The sequence below is a fragment of the Gossypium arboreum genome, chromosome 3 (assembly GCF_025698485.1).
Source record: "Gossypium arboreum isolate Shixiya-1 chromosome 3, ASM2569848v2, whole genome shotgun sequence".
Classification (NCBI taxonomy): Eukaryota; Viridiplantae; Streptophyta; class Magnoliopsida; order Malvales; family Malvaceae; genus Gossypium; species Gossypium arboreum.
In genome coordinates, this window is record NC_069072.1 from 139,099 (window position 1) to 166,236 (window position 27,138).

The 27,138-nt window shown below is 33.8% G+C and overlaps 6 protein-coding genes across 10 annotated transcripts; 2 read left to right on the forward strand and 4 right to left on the reverse strand.

The window, feature by feature from the left end:
* The first annotated feature begins 1,376 nt into the window (after positions 1 to 1,376).
* LOC108476302 (cationic amino acid transporter 1-like) lies at positions 1,377 to 4,738 on the forward strand. Of its 2 annotated transcripts, none has more exons than XM_017778474.2 (3): positions 1,377 to 1,787; positions 2,116 to 2,531; positions 3,095 to 4,738. In XM_017778474.2, exons 2-3 carry the CDS (start codon positions 2,117 to 2,119, stop codon positions 4,468 to 4,470), a joined length of 1,791 nt encoding a protein of 596 aa, XP_017633963.1. In that variant the 5' UTR covers positions 1,377 to 1,787; position 2,116; the 3' UTR covers positions 4,471 to 4,738. The 2 variants fall into 2 exon arrangements, with proteins under 2 accessions (XP_017633963.1, XP_017633965.1); XM_017778476.2 differs by having other exon boundaries at positions 1,390 to 1,758.
* Positions 4,739 to 6,344: 1,606 nt separating this feature from the next.
* Positions 6,345 to 8,240, reverse strand: LOC108476303 (probable xyloglucan galactosyltransferase GT17). The gene has a single exon (XM_017778477.2). The coding sequence runs from the start codon at positions 7,965 to 7,967 to the stop codon at positions 6,540 to 6,542; it is 1,428 nt and encodes a 475-aa protein (XP_017633966.1). The 5' UTR covers positions 7,968 to 8,240; the 3' UTR covers positions 6,345 to 6,539.
* Positions 8,241 to 10,527: 2,287 nt separating this feature from the next.
* Positions 10,528 to 14,055, reverse strand: LOC108474462 (cytochrome c). The gene is made up of 3 exons (XM_017776392.2): positions 13,422 to 14,055; positions 12,891 to 13,024; positions 10,528 to 10,911 (listed from the first exon to the last, which is right to left on the reverse strand). The coding sequence occupies exons 1-3, from the start codon at positions 13,531 to 13,533 to the stop codon at positions 10,819 to 10,821; spliced, it is 339 nt and encodes a 112-aa protein (XP_017631881.1). The 5' UTR covers positions 13,534 to 14,055; the 3' UTR covers positions 10,528 to 10,818.
* Positions 14,048 to 16,537, reverse strand: LOC108475681 (FT-interacting protein 3-like). The gene has a single exon (XM_017777668.2). The coding sequence runs from the start codon at positions 16,470 to 16,472 to the stop codon at positions 14,157 to 14,159; it is 2,316 nt and encodes a 771-aa protein (XP_017633157.1). The 5' UTR covers positions 16,473 to 16,537; the 3' UTR covers positions 14,048 to 14,156.
* A 546-nt stretch (positions 16,538 to 17,083) lies between these two features.
* On the reverse strand, positions 17,084 to 20,037 carry LOC108476204 (uncharacterized). 3 transcript variants are annotated; one of them, XM_017778341.2, is made up of 3 exons: positions 19,648 to 20,037; positions 19,215 to 19,240; positions 17,084 to 18,795 (listed from the first exon to the last, which is right to left on the reverse strand). In XM_017778341.2, exon 3 carries the CDS (start codon positions 18,478 to 18,480, stop codon positions 17,380 to 17,382), a length of 1,101 nt encoding a protein of 366 aa, XP_017633830.1. In that variant the 5' UTR covers positions 18,481 to 18,795; positions 19,215 to 19,240; positions 19,648 to 20,037; the 3' UTR covers positions 17,084 to 17,379. The 3 variants fall into 3 exon arrangements, with proteins under 3 accessions (XP_017633830.1, XP_052881280.1, XP_017633829.1); XM_053025320.1 differs by having other exon boundaries at positions 19,215 to 19,348; XM_017778340.2 differs by lacking the exon at positions 19,215 to 19,240.
* Positions 20,038 to 23,689: 3,652 nt separating this feature from the next.
* LOC108476337 (ras-related protein RABD1-like) lies at positions 23,690 to 27,115 on the forward strand. Of its 2 annotated transcripts, none has more exons than XM_053025321.1 (8): positions 23,690 to 23,878; positions 23,964 to 24,036; positions 24,446 to 24,493; positions 24,604 to 24,643; positions 25,316 to 25,387; positions 25,995 to 26,150; positions 26,380 to 26,483; positions 26,765 to 27,115. In XM_053025321.1, the coding sequence occupies exons 3-8, from the start codon at positions 24,447 to 24,449 to the stop codon at positions 26,853 to 26,855; spliced, it is 510 nt and encodes a 169-aa protein (XP_052881281.1). In that variant the 5' UTR covers positions 23,690 to 23,878; positions 23,964 to 24,036; position 24,446; the 3' UTR covers positions 26,856 to 27,115. The 2 variants fall into 2 exon arrangements, with proteins under 2 accessions (XP_052881281.1, XP_017634010.1); XM_017778521.2 differs by having other exon boundaries at positions 23,691 to 23,878; positions 24,596 to 24,643.
* The last annotated feature ends 23 nt before the right edge of the window (positions 27,116 to 27,138 follow it).

A 27,138-nucleotide genomic window follows, 5' to 3' on the forward strand; every position in this document is an offset into this window, starting at 1 on the left:
TTTGTTGCTTCTTTACTGCATAAAGGAGAAAAACAAAGAAAAAAATTTCCGAGTTTCCATTTCTTATGGTATAATAATTCCATCGAGAATCAAGTTTGTGTATTGTTTTTGACATTTTGTTGCCTTTTTTCTCTTGTTTCCTTTGCACTTTTGCAGTTTACGGTTAGGTTCACATTGAAATTCCAACTACGGGGCTCAAAGCCCGTTTCACATAGTTGCCAACTTGGGCTATCTGCATTCCCACTCTGACAGACCATGCAATTTTCTTTAATTAATATCTATAAATTTAAGATAAATAAATATAAAAGTGGGAGAAGACTAGGGCTGGCCGCAACACTCATATTAGTTGACGAAATGGAAATATTACATTAAATTTCTTACTTTGGGCGTTTGTTTACGTTCAATACTCCAAATACTACTACTTGGTTTAGTGGGTAAAATTACTATAAAAGTAATTGGATTATATTTTACCCTTCTATTAAAGTAATAAAATTTTTATATTAAATTAAAAATAAATTAATTATTCTGTTAAAAGTCATCCTTCAATCTGGTTATTAAGTTAATTTTAACGGTAAAAAATTAATATAAAATATTAATTTATCCCTTAATCAAATATACAAAAATTAATTTATTTAATTTTTAAATAAAAAGTTGTTAATCTATCCCATAATTCTATTAAACCTACCTCTCTACGTATCTCTTTCCTATCTTTTCTTTAGTATTTAAAGCCCATCAAATTGCCAACCCCAGGTATATACGATAATTATAGGGATGAAGTTGCTGGTTTTGAAATTGTGAAATCAGCTGGCTTTTGTCCTGTTTTCACATTAATCAAGTCAACACCTCCATTTCCCACCAACAGTCTCCTTACTATCATTTAATAATTTTATTAGAAGATAACAAGGTCTTCTTTCCAATGACATGTACATTTGACTTTCTTTGTATAGAATTAAATATATTAAAGTTATATGACTTAAATTTGAGTTAAAGAAATAATATATTAATAAAATTAAGATATCTGTATAAATTATATAGCATAAGTAGAATTTATATAAAATTATATTTTGTCTATTTGAATTTGATTAGTATAAAATTTTTCAATCGTTAAATAGACGTAGTCGAAATTCTTCTTATCTCATTCCATTTTTAATATTACTAAATTTATCTTTCTCACAGTAATTTTTTCTCGAAAAAATTTTCAGATAAAATTTGTGTATTATTTTATATTTTCAACATTAGATTTAACAGTATGCAGAGATTACTAGGTGAATTAAACCAACCAACAATTAGACACTCTATCTGTCTTTTTATTTATTAACGAATGAAGAGTCTAAATAACAAAATTTTGCGAGTAAAGATCGGAGGTGAGGTGTAGATCAATTAGCAGCTCGACATGTAAGATCAGAACCAAATACAAAAATAATACATTACGTTACCGAGTATATAGCCCAAATATGTGCTTGCTTCTTCCACAATTGCTCTTCGTTCGTAGTTACTTATATTCACCATCACCATTCACCAGAAACAAATATAAATACACTCTTACACAACTTGATAGCCAGCTGTCTGTTGACTCTCGTTATTAACCGTAAACAGCCTGTACCTTCTTCACTCTTACACCCAACACCAAATATAAATACACTTCTCACACCTTCACGTGCTGTCACAGATTTCCCGCCTTCAACACCTCTTTTTTCTTCCTTCCTTCTTCTATACTGTACCATCGCCGGCGACCCATTAAATTCTCGCCTAACACAGGTTATCATCCGTTTTGGATCTTTGTCCAAGTAAGATTTTGATTTTGATAGTTATGCTTTTGCTGATTCCTTTAAATATTATATAATTTATTACAGTGTGGATGCGTTTTGGGAGTATTTTTAGCACTCTTAATAAAGATGTGATTTGGATTTGGATTCCAAATCTTTCTCTTTGTCCTACAAAACTAATTAATTATAAAATCTCTTACTCTTGTCTGTTTGGGTTTCATTTGTAAGAAGATCCTGTTTCATCGAGGTGTGTATATATATATATTTTCTGTTTGGTTTATGAGAAAGTGTGAGAAAATTAATTGAATTTTTTTTCCCTTTTTGATTAAAAATTTGTGGTGGAAAATAGGATGGGGTTGGACGGTCCAACTGGAAACGAAGGTGTGAGGAGACGAGGATGTTCATGCACCAAAGATGATTTTCTTCCAGAGGAGTCATTTAAGAGCTGGGGTAATTATGTCCAAGCACTCCAGCAAACTCCGAGAAGGTTTATGGATCGGGTATTCACCCGATCACTTGACTCAACGGAGCTCCATGAAATCAAGGCTCGGAGCCAGCATGAAATGAAGAAGACCCTCTCCTGGTGGGACCTCATATGGTTCGGTATCGGGGCCGTCATTGGCGCCGGCATTTTCGTACTTACCGGACTCCAAGCTAGAGAAGTTTCAGGCCCCGCTGTGGTTATATCCTACGTGGTGTCCGGTATCTCGGCCATGCTTTCTGTATTTTGCTACACTGAATTCGCTGTTGAAATCCCTGTTGCGGGTAAGATATAAGTAAAGTTTTGATCTTAAATTTATTAACTGGGATTTTTATTTATCTTTTTAAAATCTCTAATATAGAATTCCGAAATTTTTTCCAATTTGTTTGGATAATTGCTGGGATTCGACTTTATCTGTATAAACTTTGAGGAATCTAAAAAAAATAGCTGTAAAGAATCTGGCTGAATATTCAATATCCGTCCATTTTCGGCATGTAGTGTAGGAAAGCTGACTTTTGACTTTTCATGGAAAAAAAAAAGGCAATTTGCTAGCTGGAAATGGGACCCAGATAGTGTACGAAAAGTCCTACTTTGATAAGAACCCTTACACATACGTTATCGACTATAAAGTGTTCTTTTACCAGTAAATTGCCTACTGTAGCACAATCTTTGACTAATGTTTGTAAAATCTTTATTTATATAGTTATAATATGTTTAATTATATGCCAAGCTTGATACCATAGAATGGGATTCACATTTCATTGAATGGGATTTGGATTACAAATTTTGGATATTTATTCACGGGAATACACATGACTTGGCAAATTTGCAAAATTTACCTTTTCAGGTGGCTCATTTGCCTACCTTAGAGTGGAGTTGGGTGATTTCATGGCCTTCATTGCTGCCGGTAACATTCTCTTGGAGTATGTTATTGGAGGTGCTGCGGTGGCTCGGTCATGGACTTCCTATTTTGCCACCCTCTGCAATCACAAACCCGAAGATTTCCGCATCATAGTCCACAGCATGTCCGAGGATTATGGCCATCTTGATCCTATTGCAGTTGTTGTTGTATGTGTCATCTGTGTCCTTGCAGTACTTAGCACCAAGGGCTCATCACGCTTCAATTACATTGCTTCCATCATCCATGTTGTAGTCATTCTCTTCATAATCATTGCTGGTTTCTCGAAAGCGGATGCCAAAAACTATAGTGATTTTATGCCCTTTGGCATTCGCGGAGTCTTCAAGTCTTCGGCTGTGCTTTACTTCGCCTATGTTGGTTTCGATGCTGTTTCAACGATGGCCGAAGAGACTAAGAACCCTGCTCGCGATATCCCTATTGGTCTTGTTGGATCCATGGTAATAACCACAGCTGCATATTGTTTGCTTGCTGTAGCATTGTGCTTAATGCAACCGTTCCGTGAGATTAATGCGGATGCCCCATTTTCAGTAGCATTTGAAGCTGTTGGGATGTCATGGGCTAAATACATTGTTGCTGCCGGTGCACTGAAAGGCATGACAACTGTTTTACTCGTTGGTGCCGTTGGTCAAGCACGATATCTCACACATATTGCACGAACCCACATGATGCCACCATGGCTTGCACAAGTGCATCCCAAGACTGGAACACCAATTAATGCTACCGTTGTCATGCTTTCCGCAACGGCAATTATTGCTTTCTTCACAGAACTTGATATTCTTGCCAATCTTCTATCGATATCAACATTATTAATCTTCACGCTTGTGGCCCTGGCGCTTCTTGTTCGTCGATATTACGTCAGTGGTGAGACAACTACAGCAAACCGCAACAAACTAGTTGCTTACATCGTGCTTATTCTTGCATCTTCAATCGCAACAGCTGCTTATTGGGGTCTGAGTGACAACGATGATTGGATTTCTTACGTGATTACCGTGCCAATTTGGTTCTCAGCTACTCTAGCACTTCATGTTACTGTTCCTCCTGCTAGGAATCCAAAACTCTGGGGTGTACCGTTGGTACCATGGTTGCCATCGGCTTCCATTGCTATAAACATATTCCTACTAGGGTCAATAGACGGGGCATCCTTCGCAAGGTTCGGTATATGGACTGTTGTGCTGCTGTTGTACTATTTCTTCTTTGGATTACATGCGTCATACGATACAGCAAAGGAAGCAGCAGAGAATAAGATGGGAGATGGTTTGAAGAAAGTGGAAGAAGGTGTTAAAGTTTCTTCAGAGGCTCAATGAGTTGCCCTTTAAATTACAAAAAGGTAGCAAACCAGCAATTCTCCTCTTAGCGTTCCACAAGTTTCTTCAATACTTCACTCATCAGTGTGCAGATCTTTTGTTTTTCTGTGAATATCTTTGGTTGAAATTTATATTTCCACGAAGAAAAATGTGTTTGATCTTTGAACATTGTACTCAAGCATGCATTCCAAAATTGTGAACACAAGAAATTAATATCTGCAGGAAATTTGTGAATGAAGGTAGTAGTAGTACTTGATTAGTGTTTTAACCTTACTCTTTGATCTGTTTGGTTTGGATTCACCTTAGGAAATTATGCAAACAGGTAGGTGGCAGATGAACTTATGGATTATGACCCACAGTTTTTATTAACCATATGAAAATAATTGTACAGTGTTTAAATTAAATGGCAATATGCAGAGGCCTTAAGTAATGAATTAGAGGCTCAATAAAAAAGGAGGATTAGTAGTATTGGGCTTGTAGTTACATTGTACAATTCAACTAATTAAAAAAAAAAGGCCAATGGATTCTCTCAAACTTTTTAAGTTGGATGGATAGGTAGCTTTATTAGGTTATAGTTGGAGTATAGACTGGATGATAGAAGTAGTATTTGGGTCCATGGTGGCCGAGGGACAAAGAGATTGGTCTAAGCTTCCCAATGATATGGTCGGATACATAGTCATAGTGGGGAAACTTCATTGGTCGGATCGAATCCTAATGAGTGCAGTTTGCAAGAGTTGGAACCAGGTATCTCTTGATGTGATAATGATTCCCAACATTGATGATGCTTCATGCGTATGGAGCCGATGTGGATATGGGATTAATAATTGTGTGGTTGGTTCAATAATGCTTAGGCAGACCTTGTCGTTCAAAACCATATATATCGACAAAGGTATCAGGGGAGAAGAGCAAGTTATGTTTTGTGAGTCTCAATCCGGGAATATTAGATACGGTTGGGTGCCAATGCCTAAGGACATGTTACCCTATCTATGGCACCCTCTTGAGGACCACATTTCACTTGAGTTCAGCATATTCGGAGTGTTTTGTTTTCACTTTGCACAGAAAAAACAATCAGCAAATTTCGGCCAGGAGACAAAAGTTGCAAGACATTTAACTTACTACAAGATAACCATGATCATGGATTCATGGTTATTGTTAACCATTAAGTGCAATTTAACTGGATGTCACATATGTTATTGGGTGTATTTAATATATATATAGTTTTCATCGTAGCTAAATGCAACTAGATGTAACTATCTTTTATCATATTGTTAGAAGGATGTTGAATATCTTGTAATACAAATCAATTTTCTCTACATTCATTTTCACACACAGTGCATCGAGTGTATTTAATATTGGTCTTGAATAATGGACCTTGCTTGTGAAAGGTTGGCCACAACCAAATTCACATTAGCAAACTGTTTGGTTGATGACAACATTCTTGAAAAAGTCAACTATAAAAAATTTAATCTTTAAAAACTGATCAAAAATTATATAAATATAAAAATTTGCTATGAACACGTAAAAGTTTTCAAAATCCATCAATTAAAGGTAGAGGGCCCCCGGTGTACTTTTCATGCCCCATATCATTTACAGTAAACACCAAACCAAACAAAAAGAAGCTGCAAAAACATTTGCTACATATATATAGTCATCGGTGAATGTCACTTAAAGGTCCCATTGAGACTATTAAATTGATTTGTTTAGTACTTATAATATTTAAAAATATTTACTATTTAAAAAAGATAGAGTTAATATTTTCAAATTTTGACATTTTATATTTAATCATTTTATTAATATAACCACTAAATTAATCTATTTAATAATAAAAAACTAATTTAACCTAATAGTCATTGGAATAAATATGCAGCGAATCATTGTAAAAAGCAGAAAGAGTGACCACACAGGCTCAGTTATTAATAAAAAATAAAATTTTGGTATGCATATACATTCAATTCAATTCTCATCTCTAAACATACTTTTTCTTTTCCCTTGAATTCAATTCACATCAACTACCTCTACAGTCTACACATACCTTTCTTTTCCTCCAATTTATTATTTTTTATTCCTTATTATATTTTGTCCCTAACATGCTGTGCCAATGCTTGAAGCGCAACGTCGACGGCATCTTCGAAGCCAACATCGCTATGGCTCGCATTAGGGTGTGCGTAAGTGAGCCTTGGGATCATATCAATCACCGTAGCACGCATTGTGTCCACCTCTTCTTTCGGTATCTTCATCAACACCTCTTCTATTCTTTTGCTTTCCTCGCTTTGTTCGTCCATGTAAACCGAGTACTTCGAAGCCTCTTCCGGTAAAAACCAGGAGTACTGTGTGTACGCCGTGTGCCGAGAAAAGAACACCGGAATACAACCGGAAAGTATGGCGTCGAAAGTCGACCTTCGGGTGAATGAATCTCCCGGAGCCTGCAAACAAAACCGAGATTCTCTCATCACTTTGAGAATCTCACTAGGGTTATAACACTTGGGGTTGCCATGGTCACATTTGAGTATCTTGCATTGAGTGGACTCCATGCATTGCTTTATCATTTCGTCTCTAATGGCTGCTTTACCAACCCCTTTACGTGGCGCACCAATGAAGGAGAACAAGTAGGGTCGGTTTGACTGTCGCATCATGTTCTGCCACGTCATCATTTGATCTGACGTGGAAGGATGGAAGTATGAAGGGTACGGGATACCGTGTTGGTTTGAACCTTTCCAGGGGTTCCTCTCCACGGTCAGCACCGACATGTTTTTAACACATGGCAGGTTGAGAAGACAGTTTGCCCCGAAGTCAGGTCCACTGTCGGTTCTCATGAAATCCCATGAGGTTCTCCCTAGTGCAAGGAAGTGGTCCTTCCCGTTGTTCTTCCGCCACGTGGGTTGAGCTTGGAGGTAGTCTACCAATTTCACGGCCAATGCGTCGCGAATCGCGTGGTTTGGTTCGCGGAAATTGCTGGACACATGCAGACCGCCGTAGAAAGGTACGTAGAACAAATTGGCCTTGGAAGGATCCCACGTGCGACACGGATGGTTGTCCACACGTGCATGGAATATCATCTCGGCGATGAACTGATGGGTAGCGAACCAGGGGTTTGAGTCACTCGACTGAAGGTCCATGTTGTCCAACGGCTGACCTAGACCATGGCTAGCCACATGCGGACACATATTGGTATAAATATTCAAATGGCTACAGTCATCGAGAAGACCGAGGTTAAATTCCGCCGGCAAATTATACACATAAACCGCGACATTCCCATTACATTTCCCGGCCGATGGCTTTGGGGTGGTGATGGAGAACTTGGTTTGGGTGGGTTTTGTGGGTGGGAACCAAAAGACTTGTAACAAAAACCATAAAGAAAGAAACACCAAAAGAAAGGCAGTGTATCTAAAGTGAGGATTGCCCAAGAACTTGAAGTAGGAATCACTATTTTTATGGTATTTGACTTTCTCTATCCATTGAGTTGCAGCAGCAGAGGGTTGTTTCTTCGACAGCAACATGGGGAAAGTGACTGAAAACACGGAGACAAAGAGAAGAAATTGCCGCTGCAGCCGACTAGGAATTGAAGGGTAATATAGCAAAGAGAGAAGTAAATTAATAGTCTAAAAACTATTGTTTATCACAAAACACTGAAAGGGAAATCAAAAGGTAGTAGGAAGATGAAAAGAAAACAACACCTAAATTTGATGCGTTAAAGGGTGTATGAGCTGTGTCAGGAATAATTTATATTTGGAGCTTTTAGTCGTCATTGTTTGGTGTAGGGAAGAAAGTGGAAATTAATGGGGAGATAAAAAAGCCAAAAGTGGGGACAAATTTTGAGAGACGACAATTGTATATGGCCAGCTTCTAAGCACATGTAGTTCAATGCGTGTCACCATCTTCCGACGTTGACAACGAAGAAAATAATATTGCTACGTGATATGTGTGTTGCATCACTTTCAACAACTTTGGTTTTTTTAACCCTGATTTAATAACTTCCTGTTGTTGCATTGAAAAGTTAGAGGGCTAACCGACAGAGAGAGAAATTAAGAAGAAAGGAACAAACGAGACTCCATTATTTGAAAATTAAATTGAGATTCCTTTAAAAGGAGGGGAAGGAGAATCAGTGAGGGCATTGGTCATGATTCATTCTCCTACCTGGCTAGTTTTTTCATCCTTTTAGAAGTAATTATTCAACCTTATTTGTTTATTATAATTATAATTATTTATAAAAAAAAACATTACATCAAATAATATTAAATAATAAACTTAACTTATAAATAGAAGGATAACGAGTTTCAGTGCACTCAAATTTACGTCATCCTGCATTGACAACAATATTCATGTCAATAAAACTAAAACCCAATCGTACTTATAAATGTAAAAACTGCAACTTTCATAAATATCATTTATTTAGTAGCATAATATTGTGTGCTGTAGGTAAAGCCCACATGAATAAATCTTTCATTATTTATATAGATTAGCTTGATTGTCATTGTAGGCAATATTATAAAATATAGGGCTGTATATGATTAGCTTTAATCAGCTGTATAATATAAAATAATTATATTTATGAAATCATGTAACAAATACAGCCCAACGAGAGAGTTGTTTTTATTTTTGATTGACGAGTACATGTCTTAAATTTTACCTAGTAATTTGAAGTACATCACATGTGAAGTAAATAAAACAAATACACCAACCCCTCCCATTTACTTCAATCGTTCACTGAATATTACAACTTCGGTGCATATGTAAAAGAAAACATGAACAGCCCTCGCATACAAACAAACCTCTTAATAATTACTTAAATCGTTAAATACACACCAGAATTTCGACAACTAACCAATCAGAGGGATGTCAGTGCCCGTCGTGTATTTATTCCATCAAAATTAAATTATGTTATTAGTTGGATTCTTGAATTTTTTAAAATTTTAAATTTTAAGTTTGAATTTAATCAATTTAATAATTATCATTTTATCAGGATTGAAAATTTAGAAGAATATAAAATTTAAAATAAATAAATTAAAATATAATTATTAAATCTACAATTTACAAGGATTAATGAAAGAATTTAGCCCTTGTTGTTTTCTTTAGGGAGGTAAATAATTTATTTTTAATGCTAGACGAGGGACATACCTCGCCCAAACTCCAGTTTATGATAGAAATGGTAATTTGGATTGTGCATTTAAATAATATAAGGATCAAATTTGTAAATTACTATCCACTATAGATTTGAAGCGGATAAGGATAGATGTTTTGAATATCTATTATATGAATCTACATTATTTATTTAGATACGAAGGTGAATGTTGAAGTTTCATGTATTTCAAAAAATCCTACATTATTAAAAAAAAAAGACCTTGAGACCCTTCTTTACAAGTCATTTTAGTTCATTACATGATTTTAACTAATTCAAATTAACTTGCCTTTGCTATATTTAGCCAATGAAACTCCAACAAATACCATGCATGAGAGCCTTCAAAATCATTGACCCAATTAAACATTCTCTTCAGACACTCTGTTTCCAAAAGCTTCTTCTATAATTTGACAGTAATATTCAACCCTTCAAGTAGTAATTCTAATTTTCTAAACCTACCATTTCTAACAATATTCAATTTTGGGTATCCCAAATCCATTAATTACAAAATACCTATAATTGGATATCGTATTTAGAGTCAAATTGTAATATTCAAATTTGAATAATTAAAGAAAAAAAACCCATTCCTAATATCTGCTGCAATTTAATTGCCATTTGGCAATGTCCTATTTCCTTTATTTATGATTCATTCAAAATTGAGTTACATATGCCATGATATTATTATTCACTACAGCTTCAAATGCAAGTATATGAAAAATATGGTATTCAACCTCTTCCCCATTCACTAGGGGTATGCAATTTTGATGTTCGGATGGACGTAGTTACAAAAACAAGTGTGTTGATTATTATTTGAGCAATAGATGATACCTGAAAACCAATTTAAAAGAGTTATTCACTCTTGAAAAAAGGGTGAGATATTCAATGCCCTAAACAAAGTTCAAATCAATATTTGCACCACACCTACCAGGCTACCAAGCAAATCATCCAAATCCCATCAAGAATTAATATAAACAAGTTATCAGCACCTAACAGTGAAACTGTTGGAGCCTAAATAAATCATGAAAATTTGAAATGCCTCACTTTTCATGTGATTGGTCTTACACAAATCTTTTTCACTACTCGGTTCAACTCCAAAACCCAATTTATATTGGAGCTGTTTTCCTTTTATTATGCGAATCGCCTAGTTTTTATATCATGTAACAAAAAGAAAAAAAATCATTGATCAAAAACTCTTTCATTTGTTCCAAAATAGCTGATAAAAAGCACACCCATCAGGCAGTTGATTCCTTGAGATAAGCAATGAGATCGGCACGATCCTGTGGCTTCTTCAATCCGGGGAAAACCATCTTTGTCCCAGGAATATACTGCAAAAGCAATTTTAACCCAGCAATTTAGATCAAAACACACTATGTATGGATGGTATAACTGCTTAAACAGGATTTCTTAAACAGCGAACAACACACAACACATTAACCAAAGATGTAAATCTATTGGAAATTAAAAAATAAACAAGTCGGATGAAATACTAGCTTTCTGATCAAATACCGTATCATTGGCGTATCATTGGTTAAAATAATTATTCTAATTGTACAGATAATACACATTCCAGTCAACCAAGCTCAGTTGTATGGATAATACACATTACAGCCATCCGAGACTAATTCTATAGTTTTGTTCACTCACAAATATATGAATTTTACAATTTGACACAAACCCAAGTTGTTAGTTTTTATAAATTCAAGCCTATCTTTCAATATCATGGAAATTACTTTTTCTTAAAAAAATAAAATAAAAGGTTAATTAGAAGAACAAGGAGTATCTCGTTCCAGAAAAAAAAGGTAACTATCATTCCCTTCTCTAATGAATCATATAGTCCTACAACTTCATATACTAATAAGGTTAAAAAGCAATTGCAATTGCAATTGAAATGAATGAAAATTATGAGTTAATGAATCATGAAGTCCTACAACTTCATATACTAATAAGAATAAGGTTAAAAAATGAGTTATGGCTACAATGAAACGATTGAAAAATATGAGTTAATATATGCTCTAAAGTCGGAAAAAAATCATAAAATTAATGAAGAAAAGCAAGTTTCTAGATCTTATAGAAAGGAAATCAGGAATTAAATTCATTATAAGGCTTAATTCTATCCCTTTTAGATGATACTATGTCACCACTTAAACTCGAACCAAGATGCTCTAGCACTACTTCCTAAGAGCAGCATGTATACCGAATTACCGATTTCACCATAGCGGCTTGCTCGAGATCATAATAACCCATTTTTTATTCAATCAAGATCAAAGGTGAAGGGGTCAATTCAATGTCAAATTTATTAGGAAGCATTTTATTTTAATTGATTAATAAACTCAGTGATTTATGTATCATTTTTTTCAATTATCCCTTTACTTAATTAGTTCGTCAACAGATATTTGTTAGTTTGGGTTTTCCTAAAAGATATTATGAGAAGGTACTTTTCTCACAAACCAAGATTCAAATCAAGGCATATCAGCTAAGCTAGTGTTGATATATCTACTTCATACTTAGCTAAAGCCTGTGCACAAGTGTTTTTTTTTTTTTTTTTTTTGGGAACTAAAACCAGCTAATAACACCAAAAGCAATAAAACCACCGAAATGCAGACATAGTAATAGCTAATTTAAAGCAGCAATAAATAATCAAGAATATGAATAAAAGATATCTTCCTGAACTGAGATAAACTACCTAGAAAGCGTAGCTACAGCAACAGAAGTCAACATCAATGACTACACTACCATCATTTAAGAACAATCTTGTAAGGAATCACCTTTTGATGCTAAACAATAGCAACAAGATATGATTTCTTACGTCGCCAGAGTATGCACATCTTTGTACATAAATAACATTCTTACCGCTTTATGTTGTACACCTGAATGTTGGCTATCATTTATGTCACTAAGGACCAATGAGTAATAAGCTATTATTAACATTGTGCTGACGACAAGGTAATCATATCAACTACTCTATATCATCAGTTTCTCATGTTGGTTTGACCGTAACACACAGTAGAACCAATCCTATCTTACAGAACTAATCTTTCTCATGTTCTTTTGAAACGCATAATTAGCTAATATTACCAATGAATAATAAAGCCTCTAAATATATGACCCCAAATGGAAGTTCAAAGATAAGCTGCAGAGTTTAACAAGGAAACCTAGCAGCTCTAGTTAATATTATATTTCAAAATCATTATATGATCCATACAATGAAGACACAAAGTCAAGGAATATACTGAGTAGTTACAAACATACAATAACAAGCACAACCGATTACATACACACACAAAAAGAAAGGAATCCGACATACCTTCTTAGGATTAAGCAAGTAGTCATACAATGTGTTCTCTGACCAAATCACAGCCATATTTTTGTTAGCAGCGGAATAAGAGTATCCCGCAGTTGTGCCGGACTGCCTCCCGAAAAGCCCATTCAAATTTGGCCCTGCAAATTTAAAAATTCTCAACTTATTCTTCCCTAAACTTCAAAAAGTAGTAAAAGCTAAAACATCAAATTGTATCAAGAATAGATCTATATCAACATAGAATCCAGTGTGAATCGCTTTGTTTCAATGAAAATCTAAGTAATCTATGCACTTAAAAAGTTCTTTTCGTTTTTCAAATTCAAGAGCCTCTATCAGTTCACATATAGGATCTAAAAAGTTACTGAATCTGAGAATAGAAAATGACCAAATAATTCTTACTAAACATTTGAAAGATATGAACATGAAATAAATTTGATATAAGATTGCTAGCATATGATTAACTAACAAAAGCAAAAAGTTAAGAAGTTCGATAAAAATAACTGAATTCAAAGAAGAACAAAATCAGATCTGACCGACCTTGCTTGTGACCAGCGCCTTTATCTACGGTGTGACACTGCGCGCACTTGGTTTTGAAGATCTTCTCCCCGGCTTTCGCATTTCCGGGCGGCGCTTGCTCGAATGAAGCCATTGCTTTTCGTTCTTCAAAAGGTTCGGTATCGAAGGATTAGCGGTGGAGCTTTGTTAGGGTATTTTGCGTATTACATAAATAAAGCAAGCATGTGAATTTATGAAAACACGCGCCGGCGCCACACGGTAAGACAAATCGACTTTTGACTAGCGAAATGACTAAAACACCCAGACTTTGTTGGTCTTAATTCTTAAGCTTAAATTAAATTAAATTAAAGTCATGTCTCATTTCTCTACTACTACCTTCACGTGAAGGAGTTGTTTTGACTAAATGCGGTAGATCGGTCGTCGAATCTTCTGGAAGCTGTTTATTCTTGAGCTTTCCGATCAGTAATTTTCTTTTTCTTATGGTTTGACGTTGACTGTAACGTTTATGGTATTGCTTAACTTTTCTCCATGGAATACCAACCACAATGCCCTGTTAGCTGGCGGTGACCTGGTCCATGTTCATCATCAAGCCAAAAACAAATGTAAAACAAGCTGGCAATGGTATATTCTAGAGAATTCACTACCAAGCCAAGAAAAGATAATCAACAGAATTTTCTTTAATTATTTATTACATAATTCAGAATCCTACTTACGTAACGTATCTTCCAGCTGCTTATAATTACTTTAATACTTATATTATAACATGCAATCTGTTTTTGTGGGCAATCTTCCGAACACGTTTTGGGGTGCGCAAGGAATGTCAATGCCGAAACTTGGAGGTCTCATCACAAACAATCCCACCATTACAAGTATGCACCTCGGAGGAACTAGTCCGCTGCAAAAAACTACGGCAGCCATCACACAAAACGCTAGAAATATAGCACTAGCTACCGGATCCTGCCAACTCCACAAAGCAGTCAACCTCTCTCCTTGAGTTGCTAAGTCCCCAACCATTACCATAACCTTTCCTGCCATGCTTCGCAATCGATCATACCTCATTCTAAGTACATCACCTTGTTTAGATGACGGGAATGTGTCGAACTCTTCGTCCCATTCCTCGGCATTCGTCGAATCGGCCAGCGACAGTTTGATATCGCCGTGCGTTGGATCCCGTGGCCGCTTCCGGTATTGCCAAATCCCAATTAGAAAGCAGTAGATAAGCAACGTAGGCAGTACCAAACTTGGATAAAACACCACAATCAAATACAACACTATGACTAAAACGTTTGCTGCAGGATTGTTCCACTTCTTTATCGTATCAAACCATTTCCATGCCTCCGTGATTACATGGACTGCATCAATTAGTCTTTCTGTGTTGGCTTTGGCCTTTCGGGGACTCCACAATTGGTAACCAGCATCCAACATGCACCCAGTAACCTCTGTCCTTAACGGCGGTTCGGCACTGCTCAACCTTGAACATAGAATGCCAATGGCTTGTTGCCTTAAACTATCGAGCTGATATACCGACAATGGGTGAATGTAGTGCATTTTGGGAAATAAAGGTCGTGCATAAGCTGCTAGTAAACTTGTATAAGATGGGGATGTAAATCTCAAAGCCAACTGGATTTCTCCCATCTTTTTAACTCCACTTGGTTGAAGTGCTATGAGAGGATACGAATAGGTGTAAACCCGATTAGTCGAAAGGGTGGACAATCGGATCCTTAGCTTCCCAATACTTGGGTCTTTTGGATTTGGACCTTTCTCTCCGTTGAGGTGGCAGTTATCGAAAATTCCGATAATAAGGACCGTATACGGATCGTAAACCTCCCAAGTGTATTGTTCATTCCATTTTGGAGAAAAGCTGTTGACTACAGTTCTTGTCCTTGCCCATTTAGGTCCATATTTGGCCACACAATAAGCATCTGTAGTTTCACGTCCATCTCTTGACTTCATTGGAACCAAAACACTGGCACCTATAATTCCCAACTCCAACACACCAATTGCTGGTGGCCACAACCCCTTAAACGTCGCTCGGTAATCACTGCTACAATCAACGGATTCATCAAACACATGATAGCCACCATCCAAAGATATTCTCATGTTAAGCTTACTAGCAAACTTTAGCTCCTCCACCACATCTCCGCCTCCCTCTACATTATACCATTTTGCACTCACAGATTCAGGCAGCCACCTTATGTAGGCCTCAGATAGATGAACCATGCACCTTCCGAGGCTAATTTCCTCCTCATTGTTTTTATCTACCACGGTCAGAACCAAATGATCATAGAAGGGCTCTGCTGCAACAAACATCAAATCTTCGTTCCATCTAGGATTCAATGACTTGTCTGCCGAAACTCTTGTCCTCAACTTCACATTCCCAAGAGCAGCCTTGACATAAACCTCTGGAATCCGATTCTTATCTCCGGGCACCACCAAATCCTGTGCTTCAATTATATTGACTCTAAGATACCAAAGTCTAGGTGAAAGGTAGACCTTGGAACGAGTATTCGTAATGCTGTCACCACTAACAGAGGCTACATCTGAATGCCATGCATCAATGAACACTTCATCAGCTTGTGTCCCGAACCAAAGAATCAACATCAACTCACCAACTGATGAATTGGCCTCGGCCTCCAATTTATACCACTGTGGGGCGAGTGGACTATCCGGTGGAACTCGTGTTGGAATGTCAGACATGTCAATTGCAATCTTACCTATAAACTCATCGTTTACAAATTCCTTTTCTCTCACGGTGATCTCCACGGATAAGGATTGAATTCGATCTTTTGTGAAGGCAAACACTTGGTTCCATTCTGGGTTTGGTTTATTCATCTCCAAGTACTTGGTGCTCCCCTTATAGTTTCCAATTTTTATTTCAACAAACGGGTGGCAAACGCCACCGCCGACAGTGGCATTGCTGCATGCCAAATCTCTCGCTTTCACTACTCTGACAAATAAAAAATGTGTCACTTCAACTAGATCGAATGAGGATGTGAGCTTTTCCCTGCCACCGGAAACTCTCCCTCCACCTATATTCGGCTTGGTCTCCTTCAAAGAAAAGTTTTCCGGCATCCTGCAGTTATTATTATTTGGTTTAGGACTGGTCCATAAGCGTTTCGAACATGTTTGCCGAGTAAACATGCATATTTATATATGTATATATACGGTTAGAATTTGCAGTGCTGATTAATGTTTTGAATCGTTAGTTTTATAAATTTAACAACTTCTTATAACATGAGAATTGAAAGGGAAAAAAAATCTATAATTTTGGCCTTAGCTCTGCTTTGCTTCACCGGGTAAAAAAACTTCAAATTTGGCCGATTGAAGCAAATATATCATATAATTAAAGACAACAAATAACGTAGAACAAGAGCTCATAATAACATAAAGGAAATTGATTACCTGAGAAGAATAAAAAAAAGAAGCAATAGTTGAAGGAGGCAAACCACAAAATTAACCCTAGGTTTTTTATTTAACATGATGGAACATACAAATATATACCTACAGGAGTTGAATAAATTTGGAAACTTTTTTACAAAGGGAGTAAAAAATCTCTAGTTTATTTAATAATTCAGAATCCGACTTACGTAACGGAACTCCAGCTGCTTATTATTACATTACTACTTGCTGGTATTTCATATTATACCATCAAATTATAAGTTTCGAAAAGAAAACAAGGTAAATTTAAACACTATGGATGCAGACTTTTTTTTTATTTTAAAAATATGGCTATAAGAAACGTTACAGAAAAGGGGAATCGGATTATAGATTGCATCGAGCAAAAACCATCATATCTAAAATTAGAAAAACAAACCAAGAATTAAGAATCCTTATTGAAGCTAAACCCTTTACAATCAGATTTCTTAACCACAAAATTGATATTCATCACAACTACTCAGTTTCTTCTTTGCTTACTTTCTTGTCGTCCACGAGCATGTGTTGAAGGTTGCTCCCAGTAGTCCGAGGTGGGGTTACATTCTCAGCTAGAGATGCAGCTCAGCTCCACGAATGTCGGTGTCGAGGTTCCATCATTTTCATACATCCGAAAAGAAATTGATCCACGCACAGAGGAGGCATCGACACTTCCTTCAAGACGGCTCGGATCAGCGATAAGAGAAACCGTATCATTTTGACCATCAAGAAAACCCCTTCTCCTAGTAGCCTCCAAGTTGTGAAGATTCCCCAGGGCAAGACAATCCTTAACCGGGTAATATGCAAGTATGCAAATGCAGACCCCAGCACAACATAGTTGGACAATAAAAGCAGAGAAGGCAAGCGCTTCAAACAGAAATTCTTCTGGTTTAGATAAAACAGATAAACCAAGTAAAGCAACCCTTAATTGAAGTAAACTCAAAACCGAGAAAATTAATGTGTAAACTCTCTTCAGCAAACCCTTATTGATAACCAATTCCAAAATCTGTCTCCCAAGCCAAAACAAGTAGGCAGTCAAGATGGTGGCAAAAAGCCCTAGAAGAATAGTATTCAGTAAAGGGTAAGTGCAAAGAGCAATGTCATCAGAATTCTGCCTCACTGGAGCAGCTGATCTTGTGAAATACGACGGTAAATCTCTCCTATCCTTGTGTAACTTTGGTGCAATCAAAATTAGAATAAGTTGAAGAACAAACACAGGGAGGCAGTAGAGAATAACATAGCGTGCTGTTTTCCCATTCCATTTTCTGCTTAGAATGCCTGTGTTTATATTCTGTAATGGAGCACGAAGAAGAAAAACGAGAGTGAGGAACATGCAAGGTTCTGCAAAACCTAAACTCGACACAATGTAACATTTGCAGATGTTTTCTTGCCATTTCAAATTGAGTGCATTCAACACTCTTCCTTGCCGTCTTAGAAAATTTAACCGTATAATTTCACCAAAACCCCACCAGATGGTGAACAAAATAAACGTGATTCGGATGATCCAAGGCCCATTGAAATAACTAAGCTGAATAAATCCTTGTCTAAGAACATGTGAACGCAAGTAAAACAAGTATGCAATGCACACCAAACCAAGAAGAACCAACAGAGCAACTAGACAAATTGTCAACACACCGAATGCTTCGGCAGAATAACTCGTCTGGGGCATTACCCAAAACACAGATTCCACGCATACTCTCTGCCAGCATGGATACAAAGGATCCTCTGAATGTGTACAAGCAGCCTTCTGAGAATTATATCCACAAGCTATTACTGAATTATTACTGGACAGTGCTAAGATTAACTATGGGAGAAGATGATTAAGCTGCATTATCAAACAAACTCAGGTATCTTCTTGCCCGTCTACAAGATCCATGTATGTCAAGCACCAACTGATTCAGAACTTACAAGTTTCAAATTAAGGCTGCTGTTTCAGCCAATAACTTGAAGGTTTAGCTCAAACTTAATGATTTTGTCCAAAAACCTGAGGAATAGTTATGGGAATAAATCAGAAAATAACCAAAAATATTATGAAGTCAACTATTATAACAAAAGAAGAAAGATTTCTATATAGCATGCAGAACAATATAATAAAACCCACCACCTTCAGCCCCACAAATACTTCTCCTATGAAAGAAAAAATAAAAGGTAAAAAATGTTCCAGACATTAAATTCCACAGGAAGTTATAATAAAATTTACAGAAATTTTGATACTAACACATCCCCTTGTTCATCTATCAATGTTGCTCCTTATACTTTGATAAAAAAAAATGTTGCTCCTTATGCGATCCGCGACTTAATTTATTGTAGTAAAAAAGGATAAAATCGATTGCCTAAAACCACACTGAAAAATCTAAACAATTCACCCAGTTTTTCGATTAATTTAAGCTTAAAGAAAATTACCTGATAGCAAAGGGAAAAGCTTTTTCCTGCAATTACCATTGTAGAAATAAGCATGATTTCCTCTAACCTTTAAAGAATTAACAGAAGTTGCAAAACATATAGATTTGTTTCCTTAAACTTCCCTCTGTCATTAACTACAAATTATTCAAACAAACAAATAAAAAAACTAAAACCTCCAGCTAATCAATAATTCAAATCTAAGCATTTTGAAAATTTACGAACAAAAAGAAAACACAAATTCATCGAACTTCCTAAAATTCATAGTCATCGCCGGTGCATGCAGTACAATCATTATGCCAAAATGCTACCAAATTTCATCAAAAATATCATAAAAATCCGTTAATCTCAACAATACCAAACAAATAAAGAAAAACGCCAAAAAAAGCCCAAAAAACCCAGAAACGCATAAAAGTTAGACCGCTGAAGAGCTTACAAAGAGAGGAATCTTGATCCGTCGAGGTAGGAAGACGAAACGGAGAATCAAAGAAAAGGATCAAGAAACCCTAAAAACTGGTGGCGAAAGTAGAAATGAAGATTCGGAGAGAGAAAAATGAAAGAGGGGAATGAAGAAGGAGAAATAAAGGAAGAACGTAGTTTTGGGGAATAGGTGAGTGGGACTTTGTTGGTGACAGCCTGTCTCCAGCTGTGTCGTCCAAACCTCTTGCTTCGGAGTTCCTCAATGGCTTTGGCTAATGTGTTGTTCTTCCCGTTCTTACGTGGCTTTTTGCCTTGGCGGCGTCTACGGCGATTGCGCTTTGCTTCTCTTTTTTTTTTTTAATTTTCCCTCTCCTTTTTTTTCCTCCCACCAAAATTTTATTTAGATTTTTGTTTTTATTTTTATTTTTCTTGGGTTAATTTATAGTTGTAGGTAATGAAATTAATTACCATTTATGGATTATATGTATATTCTTCAAAAGGAAATAAAGTTATACCTAAAAATCATTAAATCTAATTACAATTCACTGAAAAAGCAAATTTTTGGAAAGTAAGTAAAAACTGGATTTGAAAAATCAATGATGAAAATGGAAAAAGGAAAATGAGTGTGTGGATTTGATTAATTGTGTTTAAAATTTTGGGATAAGAGGAAAACAACTCCACAAAAACAAAATTAGCATTGGTCGGTTTGAGTTAAGTCTTTGGATAATGGTTAATAAATAGATTTGATTGTTTAAGGTTTAGCTTTCAAAGTTAAAATAATAATAATGTCATTTCATTATTCAAAATAATATCAATGTCTTTAATTTTTTTATTAATTGAACAATAATATCAACAATGCCAAAACATATTTTTAAAATATTATGTGGAAAAATAGTCGAAATTCAATAAAGTGACTATTTTTTAACAAATATTGTTTAATTTAAAATTTTTAAAATTTTGATTGAATTAATATCATAATACATTAATTTAATTATAAAAATAAAATATTTTTAATAAATTTCTACTTATGATAATATCACTCTCAACCGAGTCATCAACTCAATTAGAAAATTACAAAATACCTTTTATAATTAAAATAAGTAATATTATTCGGGCATATTTTACTCTTCTCACTTTAAAAATAATAAAATATGCATATTAATAAAAAAATTACTACTTAAATAAAACTTCATTTTAATATTTTTATACATTTTAATTTTATTATGACTACTTTATTATCCCATCAATTATATATATTAATAATGAATTTAATTGAGTTTGTGTCACAATTTAACTTGACATTGAGTCTATATTGATAATAACATTATGATAAATAATTTAATATTTTTTATTTTATTAACGTACATATTTCATGTGTTATTATTAATCGTTTCAAACCATATGTTCTATTATTTATTGTTTATTATTTTAAAACAGACATTTGTATTCTAAATTTGTGATTTCACACGCATACACATGAAATAAAATTTCTAGTTATTATAAAAAATTTAAATCTTTTAATATTTTATATAATAATTTTAAGAGTAAAAATTTCACTAATTTTTTTTAAATTACTATCCACCCTTGTAAAAAGACATCCACTACAATAAATTAACCCCTATGCATTCTATTAATAAAATAGAATAAATTAAAAACAACAAGTTTCAGGATAAGATTGGATTTTATATATTAGTTTAGTTAATTCACAGGGTTCCGTTAAAGAGTAATATAATTGCAATTATAAATATAATACAGTCAATATTAATATATATGAATAATTATAATTAAAGTCATTAAGTACAAAAATATAGTTGGATTAAAAATTTAGAAGAATTGTTCAGTAGGCACCGTTGTTATTTCAACCATTAAAAGGATATGAGTTTGAGTATACTTAAATACATATTTTCTATCTATTTACGGTGGAAAGGGTTATGGGTAGAAGTAAGCATAGGTGGATCTATAAAAATTTCTAGGAGGGTGAAATTGAATTATAAAATTTTCAAAGGCCAAAATAAAATTTATCATATATTAATTTATGATTTTATCATTTTTAAAAGGATTAAACAAATTTTTTCATTAATAAGAGCTAAAATGAAATTTTATTATATATAAATTTATAATTTAATGATTTATAATGAGAAAAAATTACAATTGTCCATTTTAGGAAGGTTTGTATAAAAAAAGAATAATTTGAATAAATTTGCATATAATAAGATTTTAGTTTAAGATAAGTGATTATTTATTTATGTTAAATTATAAAGTAAAAATTTAAAATTAAATATATTTTAAGTAAAGTTTTTAGAACAAGAAATGGTGATCGAACTAGTCGACTATTAACTTGTATGATTCAATTGAATGATCATTAAAACATAAAATAAAATTCTACCAATTCGAATCGATTTGTGCTTAAAATGTTTTTTTTAGAATCTTGTTGATCTCGTGAACCATGGAAGTTGTACTTGTACTCTTAACATATTTCAATAAATTGTTAATTTTAATCACAAACTAGTATGATTCTCGCATTCCTTGTTGGGTTTATTATTTGTTTGTGTCAAAATTTAGAATATAAATTTGAAGGTTGAAATATATTTTAATTCTACTTTTATTTTCAAAAATTTAAACTATTTACTTTTTGGATTTAAAATTTAAATCTAATTGTTATCACAACTAAAATTAATCTATTAAACTTATTGGTGCAAGTTTTGAAATTTAGAAAAAACATCTAGTAGACATGTAACAGTAAAAATAACATTGAAAATATTTACATAAATTATAAAAAATTCATTTAAACTCGTCAAGATGAAATATTTCTTTTGTTGGAAATGGTGTTCTTACAAGAATTGGTATCAACATTTTGATTGAAATAGTTAACAATATATTAGGCTAACTAATGACATTGTAAAAGAACAATGATATAATCCTCCAACTTTTATTTTTAAGAATTTAATCTCTCAACTTTATAGATTTAAAATTTACTTTCAAATTATATATAACAACGTAATATTTTAATTAAAAACTAATGATATTAACTATTTGAGTTAATTCATAAAATTATAAAGTATACAAATTAAATTATTTTAGAAATTGAAGTGTAAATATTAAATTAGTATATTAAAATTAAAATTAATATTTTCTATAAAATGAAAAAAAAGAGCTGATGGGTGTGTGCCACGTGTTTTAGGGAAAAAGTTCCATTGGACGTTCCTTTAGTATATCGGTATAGATTTGACAAACAAAGAAATGTATACTACAAAAGGAAAGGACCTTCTTCCATGACACATGTCCTTGCCTTTTCTTTTTTTTACATCATGGTTATTTTTCAATCCTTTTATTTTTAGATTACATAAAATAGTCAAAATTCAATTTCAATTCTTATATGTATTTAAATTTAAGATTTAAATTTTATATTTTAATTTTTAATATAGTTTGATACTTCAATATTTATAATATAATTAATTAGTTTAAATATTTCGTTTTAATTAAAATTTTAACATAAAATTTAAGATGGTCGACATTGTTGCTTTATTTTTGTTAAATTCAAGTCTATTATAATGTATTTTTTATCATATGATTATTAAGTGAGTAATATTTAAAAATTTTAGAACATAACAACAAATTTAATAAAATAATTTTAACAGTGTTAACAATTCCACTTGAATTTTTAAATTTCAAAAATAAATAGACTAAATTTTAAAAATAAAAATATTAAGACTAAATTCTAAATATACATAAAATATAAGAGATATATTTTACTATTTAATTTAAAAATAATCAATCCAACAGTTGAAAACCATGTTAATATCTATTATATTACGGTTTATTTTGAGTGATTTTATTAAACATTTAGATATCTCGAATTATTATTACAGATTCAGAACGAAAAGAATACAAATTTACAAAATAATGCAAATCAATTTTCCTAAAAAATGAAAATGAAAGAAAATAAAACATTTTGGTCCACACGTTAAGGTTTCTTCCATCATTATACTGATTAATTCAGAATGTGATAGTTTTAAATAAATATTAATTTAGTTAAATTAAAAAAATAAATTACAATAAATATTAGAAAAATGTAAATGGGAGAGTGGTAACCATTAGCCAAGAGGCCCAAAGAAACTTCTATTTCTGCTGTGACATAAAAACGTAGAACTTTTTGTTTTTCCTGTTTTCTGCCAAACACAAACACCACATTTCGTCTCCAACTTTTTTATTTTCCTCTTTTTCGATCCAATTATGAGCACCGAATAGTGAGTCCCCACCTTCTTCTCCATTTATCAGCAATTATTATATTTCTTCTTATATTTCTTCTCACATTTCTTTGATCGTTTGTAGCGATTATCTGTTCAAGCTTTTGCTAATCGGCGATTCCTCCGTCGGGAAATCCTGTTTGCTCCTCAGATTCGCTGTAAATTTTTAAGTTTTGTGTTACATTTGTTTATTAAATGTTCTTTTTCCATTTAAATGTTGAAATGGAGACAAAATTATGATAATGTTTGGAGATGATAAATAATGAATGAAGCTATTAGAACTTTAAGCTAAGAGAGGACGGCGATGGATAAGAATGATTAGAGTTCGTGTAACTAAATGTTTTTATATCTTTGTTACCGTAGCCAATCTCAAATCTATTGAGATTAAGGTTTGTTGGTTGATTCGGTTTAATTGTGTTGTTTATTGATTTGGCATTTGCCTTTATATATATATATAGAGAGAGAGAGAGTAAATTAAGAAGAATGTTTAATTAGCTTGATCTCAAGGTTAATCTTAGAGTAATTAGGATTGAGAATTTCTAGTGTTTTTTACTTTGATTTTTCCAGGATGATTCTTACCTGGATAGCTACATCAGTACGATCGGTGTTGATTTCGTGAGTTTCTTTCTCTCTTTCGAACATATTTTTTATATAATGGAAGTTGTTTCCATGTACTAAAAATGTGAAAACAAAAATTATTTAATTGTTTATATCTAGAAAATCAGAACTGTGGAGCTGGATGGCAAGACAATCAAACTGCAAATTGTAAGTATAATGCGAATTTTCTCAGAGAGTAATTTTCTAGTTAATTTACAATGCATTCGCGATAGTTTCCTTCTTCTGAAGTTAACTGCTGTCACAAACCTCTCTTCCTTTGAAAAAAAAAAAAGGAAATAAAGTTCATAACTTTTTAGACTTCATAATTTCATATATATTTCAGGCAAGTCGTGTACAAATCACATGATTCTTGAATCAAATGGTTGTTTTGGTAGAAAATACGCTACAATATATAATTTTTTTGCTTTGAATTATACCATATCTTATTATCTTCTAGCTTTGTGGCTATTGTCTATTAATGGTTCTTTCTTTGCTTTATAGATGGGTTTGTAATGATTGAGAAAAGGGAATCCTTTTTATCAGTTTACTAGGGAGCTATAGCTTGCATAGCTAAAATAGCTTCAGTTTTGATGCACCACAAAAGGAGTGTTTATTTGTGTCACTGATCGAGGAGTTGTCTGCTATGGCCAATAGGATGATGTTTGTTGGAAAAATTTATTTTTGTAAAGCAATCTGTTCTTTTCTGACACTTGGTCATAGCTGTATATTGTTGGGAAAAATTAGCGACAAAGAGCCATGCATCTGCTTCTCTGAAGTTTTTCCCGCCTTTTTCAGTTGGCACTCAATCAACATGCGTTTTATTCTTGTTTCTTTGTTCAGTGGGATACTGCTGGACAGGAGCGTTTTCGGACTATTACAAGCAGTTATTACCGAGGAGCTCATGGAATAATAGTAAGAAATTGAATCCCGTTCATCTGAGAATCGTGAAATATTATCCCAACTAGACCTGAGGTTGGATTGGGAGTCTGTTTCAAACAAAGTTGTTCATCAAATTATTTGTTAATTGATTTCCTTTGTCTTTCTTGCAAATGTAAAACATGCAACCAATATTCTGATGTTTCCAAACTACCTAATTCTCGAGTAATTGAAAGAGAAGGGGGCCTGCCTTACTGACCATACATATTGATACTACTGACTTTCTAAATGTTGTTTTGAATGTTTTAATCTGGAACTTGTATTTTTTAGTCTCTAATTGTGTTTCATTTATGTTTTGGAATGCATGAGGTATCATAATTATTTTGACATTCTTGCTGCTTCCAAAATCACACTCCTTTTTAGTTAGCTAGCTGACAATTAAGTCCAGATTCTGCCTCAGGATTTGTTAACACGACTTCTCTTAAAATTTTCTGTCGCCATATTTTAATTAACATTTTCAGATCTTATGGTTTCTTCATAGCATGTAGAAGAGCAAAGATATAAGATGATATGGTTATGATATTATTACTTACAGTTTTTCATTCTTCCTTTTCATCCTTTTTGTCTATTGGGATTTCAACAGATTGTCTACGATGTTACTGAGATGGAGAGCTTCAACAGTGTCAAGCAGTGGTTGAATGAGATTGACAGATATGCTAATGATAGTGTATGCAAACTTTTGGTTGGGAACAAATGTGATTTAGTCGAAAACAAGGTTGTTGACACGCAAAGAGCTAAGGTGTGTTTTATCATTTGATTCTAATGCTTGAACTATTATAATCAGTTAATTGTCTTATTCACTTGGAGGGTTCCACAAAGGTTTTAGTCTCTCTTTGAGATTCCAATGGAATTTTTGGTTTTCTTTTAGAATTGGGTGAACTAATGGAATCTGCAACAGATGATGACATAACTTACTACAAGCATCATAATTTGATTAATTTGCTATCATGTTCTTCAATGAACCGCAGGCGTTTGCTGATGAACTTGGGATTCCCTTCCTGGAGACAAGTGCTAAAGATGCAATCAATGTGGAGCAGGCTTTCTTAACCATGGCTGGAGCAATCAAGAAAAAGTAAAATGAATTCTTCTCTTCCATACATTTTATTTTTTTCAAATGCTATATGATCTATTTAACTATTTGGTCATGATTGATTATTAGTAAGATATTGCTATCATCACCTACTAATAGGTTCTCAATCCACTTCAGGACATTTAATATTGCTTTCGATGCATTATTCTGTCACATTGCTTTCTTAATCTGGACTCTAGTCTAGATCATCAGAAAACTGTTTATCTCCAAACTGCCTTTATTCTGAAGGTTCCCTATTTGATATTATATCAAAATCTATGCAGAATGGGTAACCAGCCAACTGCTAACAAGGTTGCCGGAAGTGTTCAAATTAAGGGAAAGCCTATTGAGCAGAAGGGCAATTGCTGTGGTTAGTCACATGTTATGGTTAAACTCTGTTTTAGACGGTAAACATGTTGCAAATCTTTCAAAAACTAGAATGCACTTATTCATGTTTGTCCTATTATTTTCTGTGATAGCTTAGATTACTTGCCATTTGCATCTATTTGCTAAAAATACTGAAGTAGAGTGCAATGACCAAATCATTGCCAAATGATTATCTACTACTTACTTAAGCTGGATCTATTCACAAACAGGTTAATTGTAAATGGTTTTCTCAGCCACTTGAGAGGTTATTGTTATGCTTACCCTCCATGAA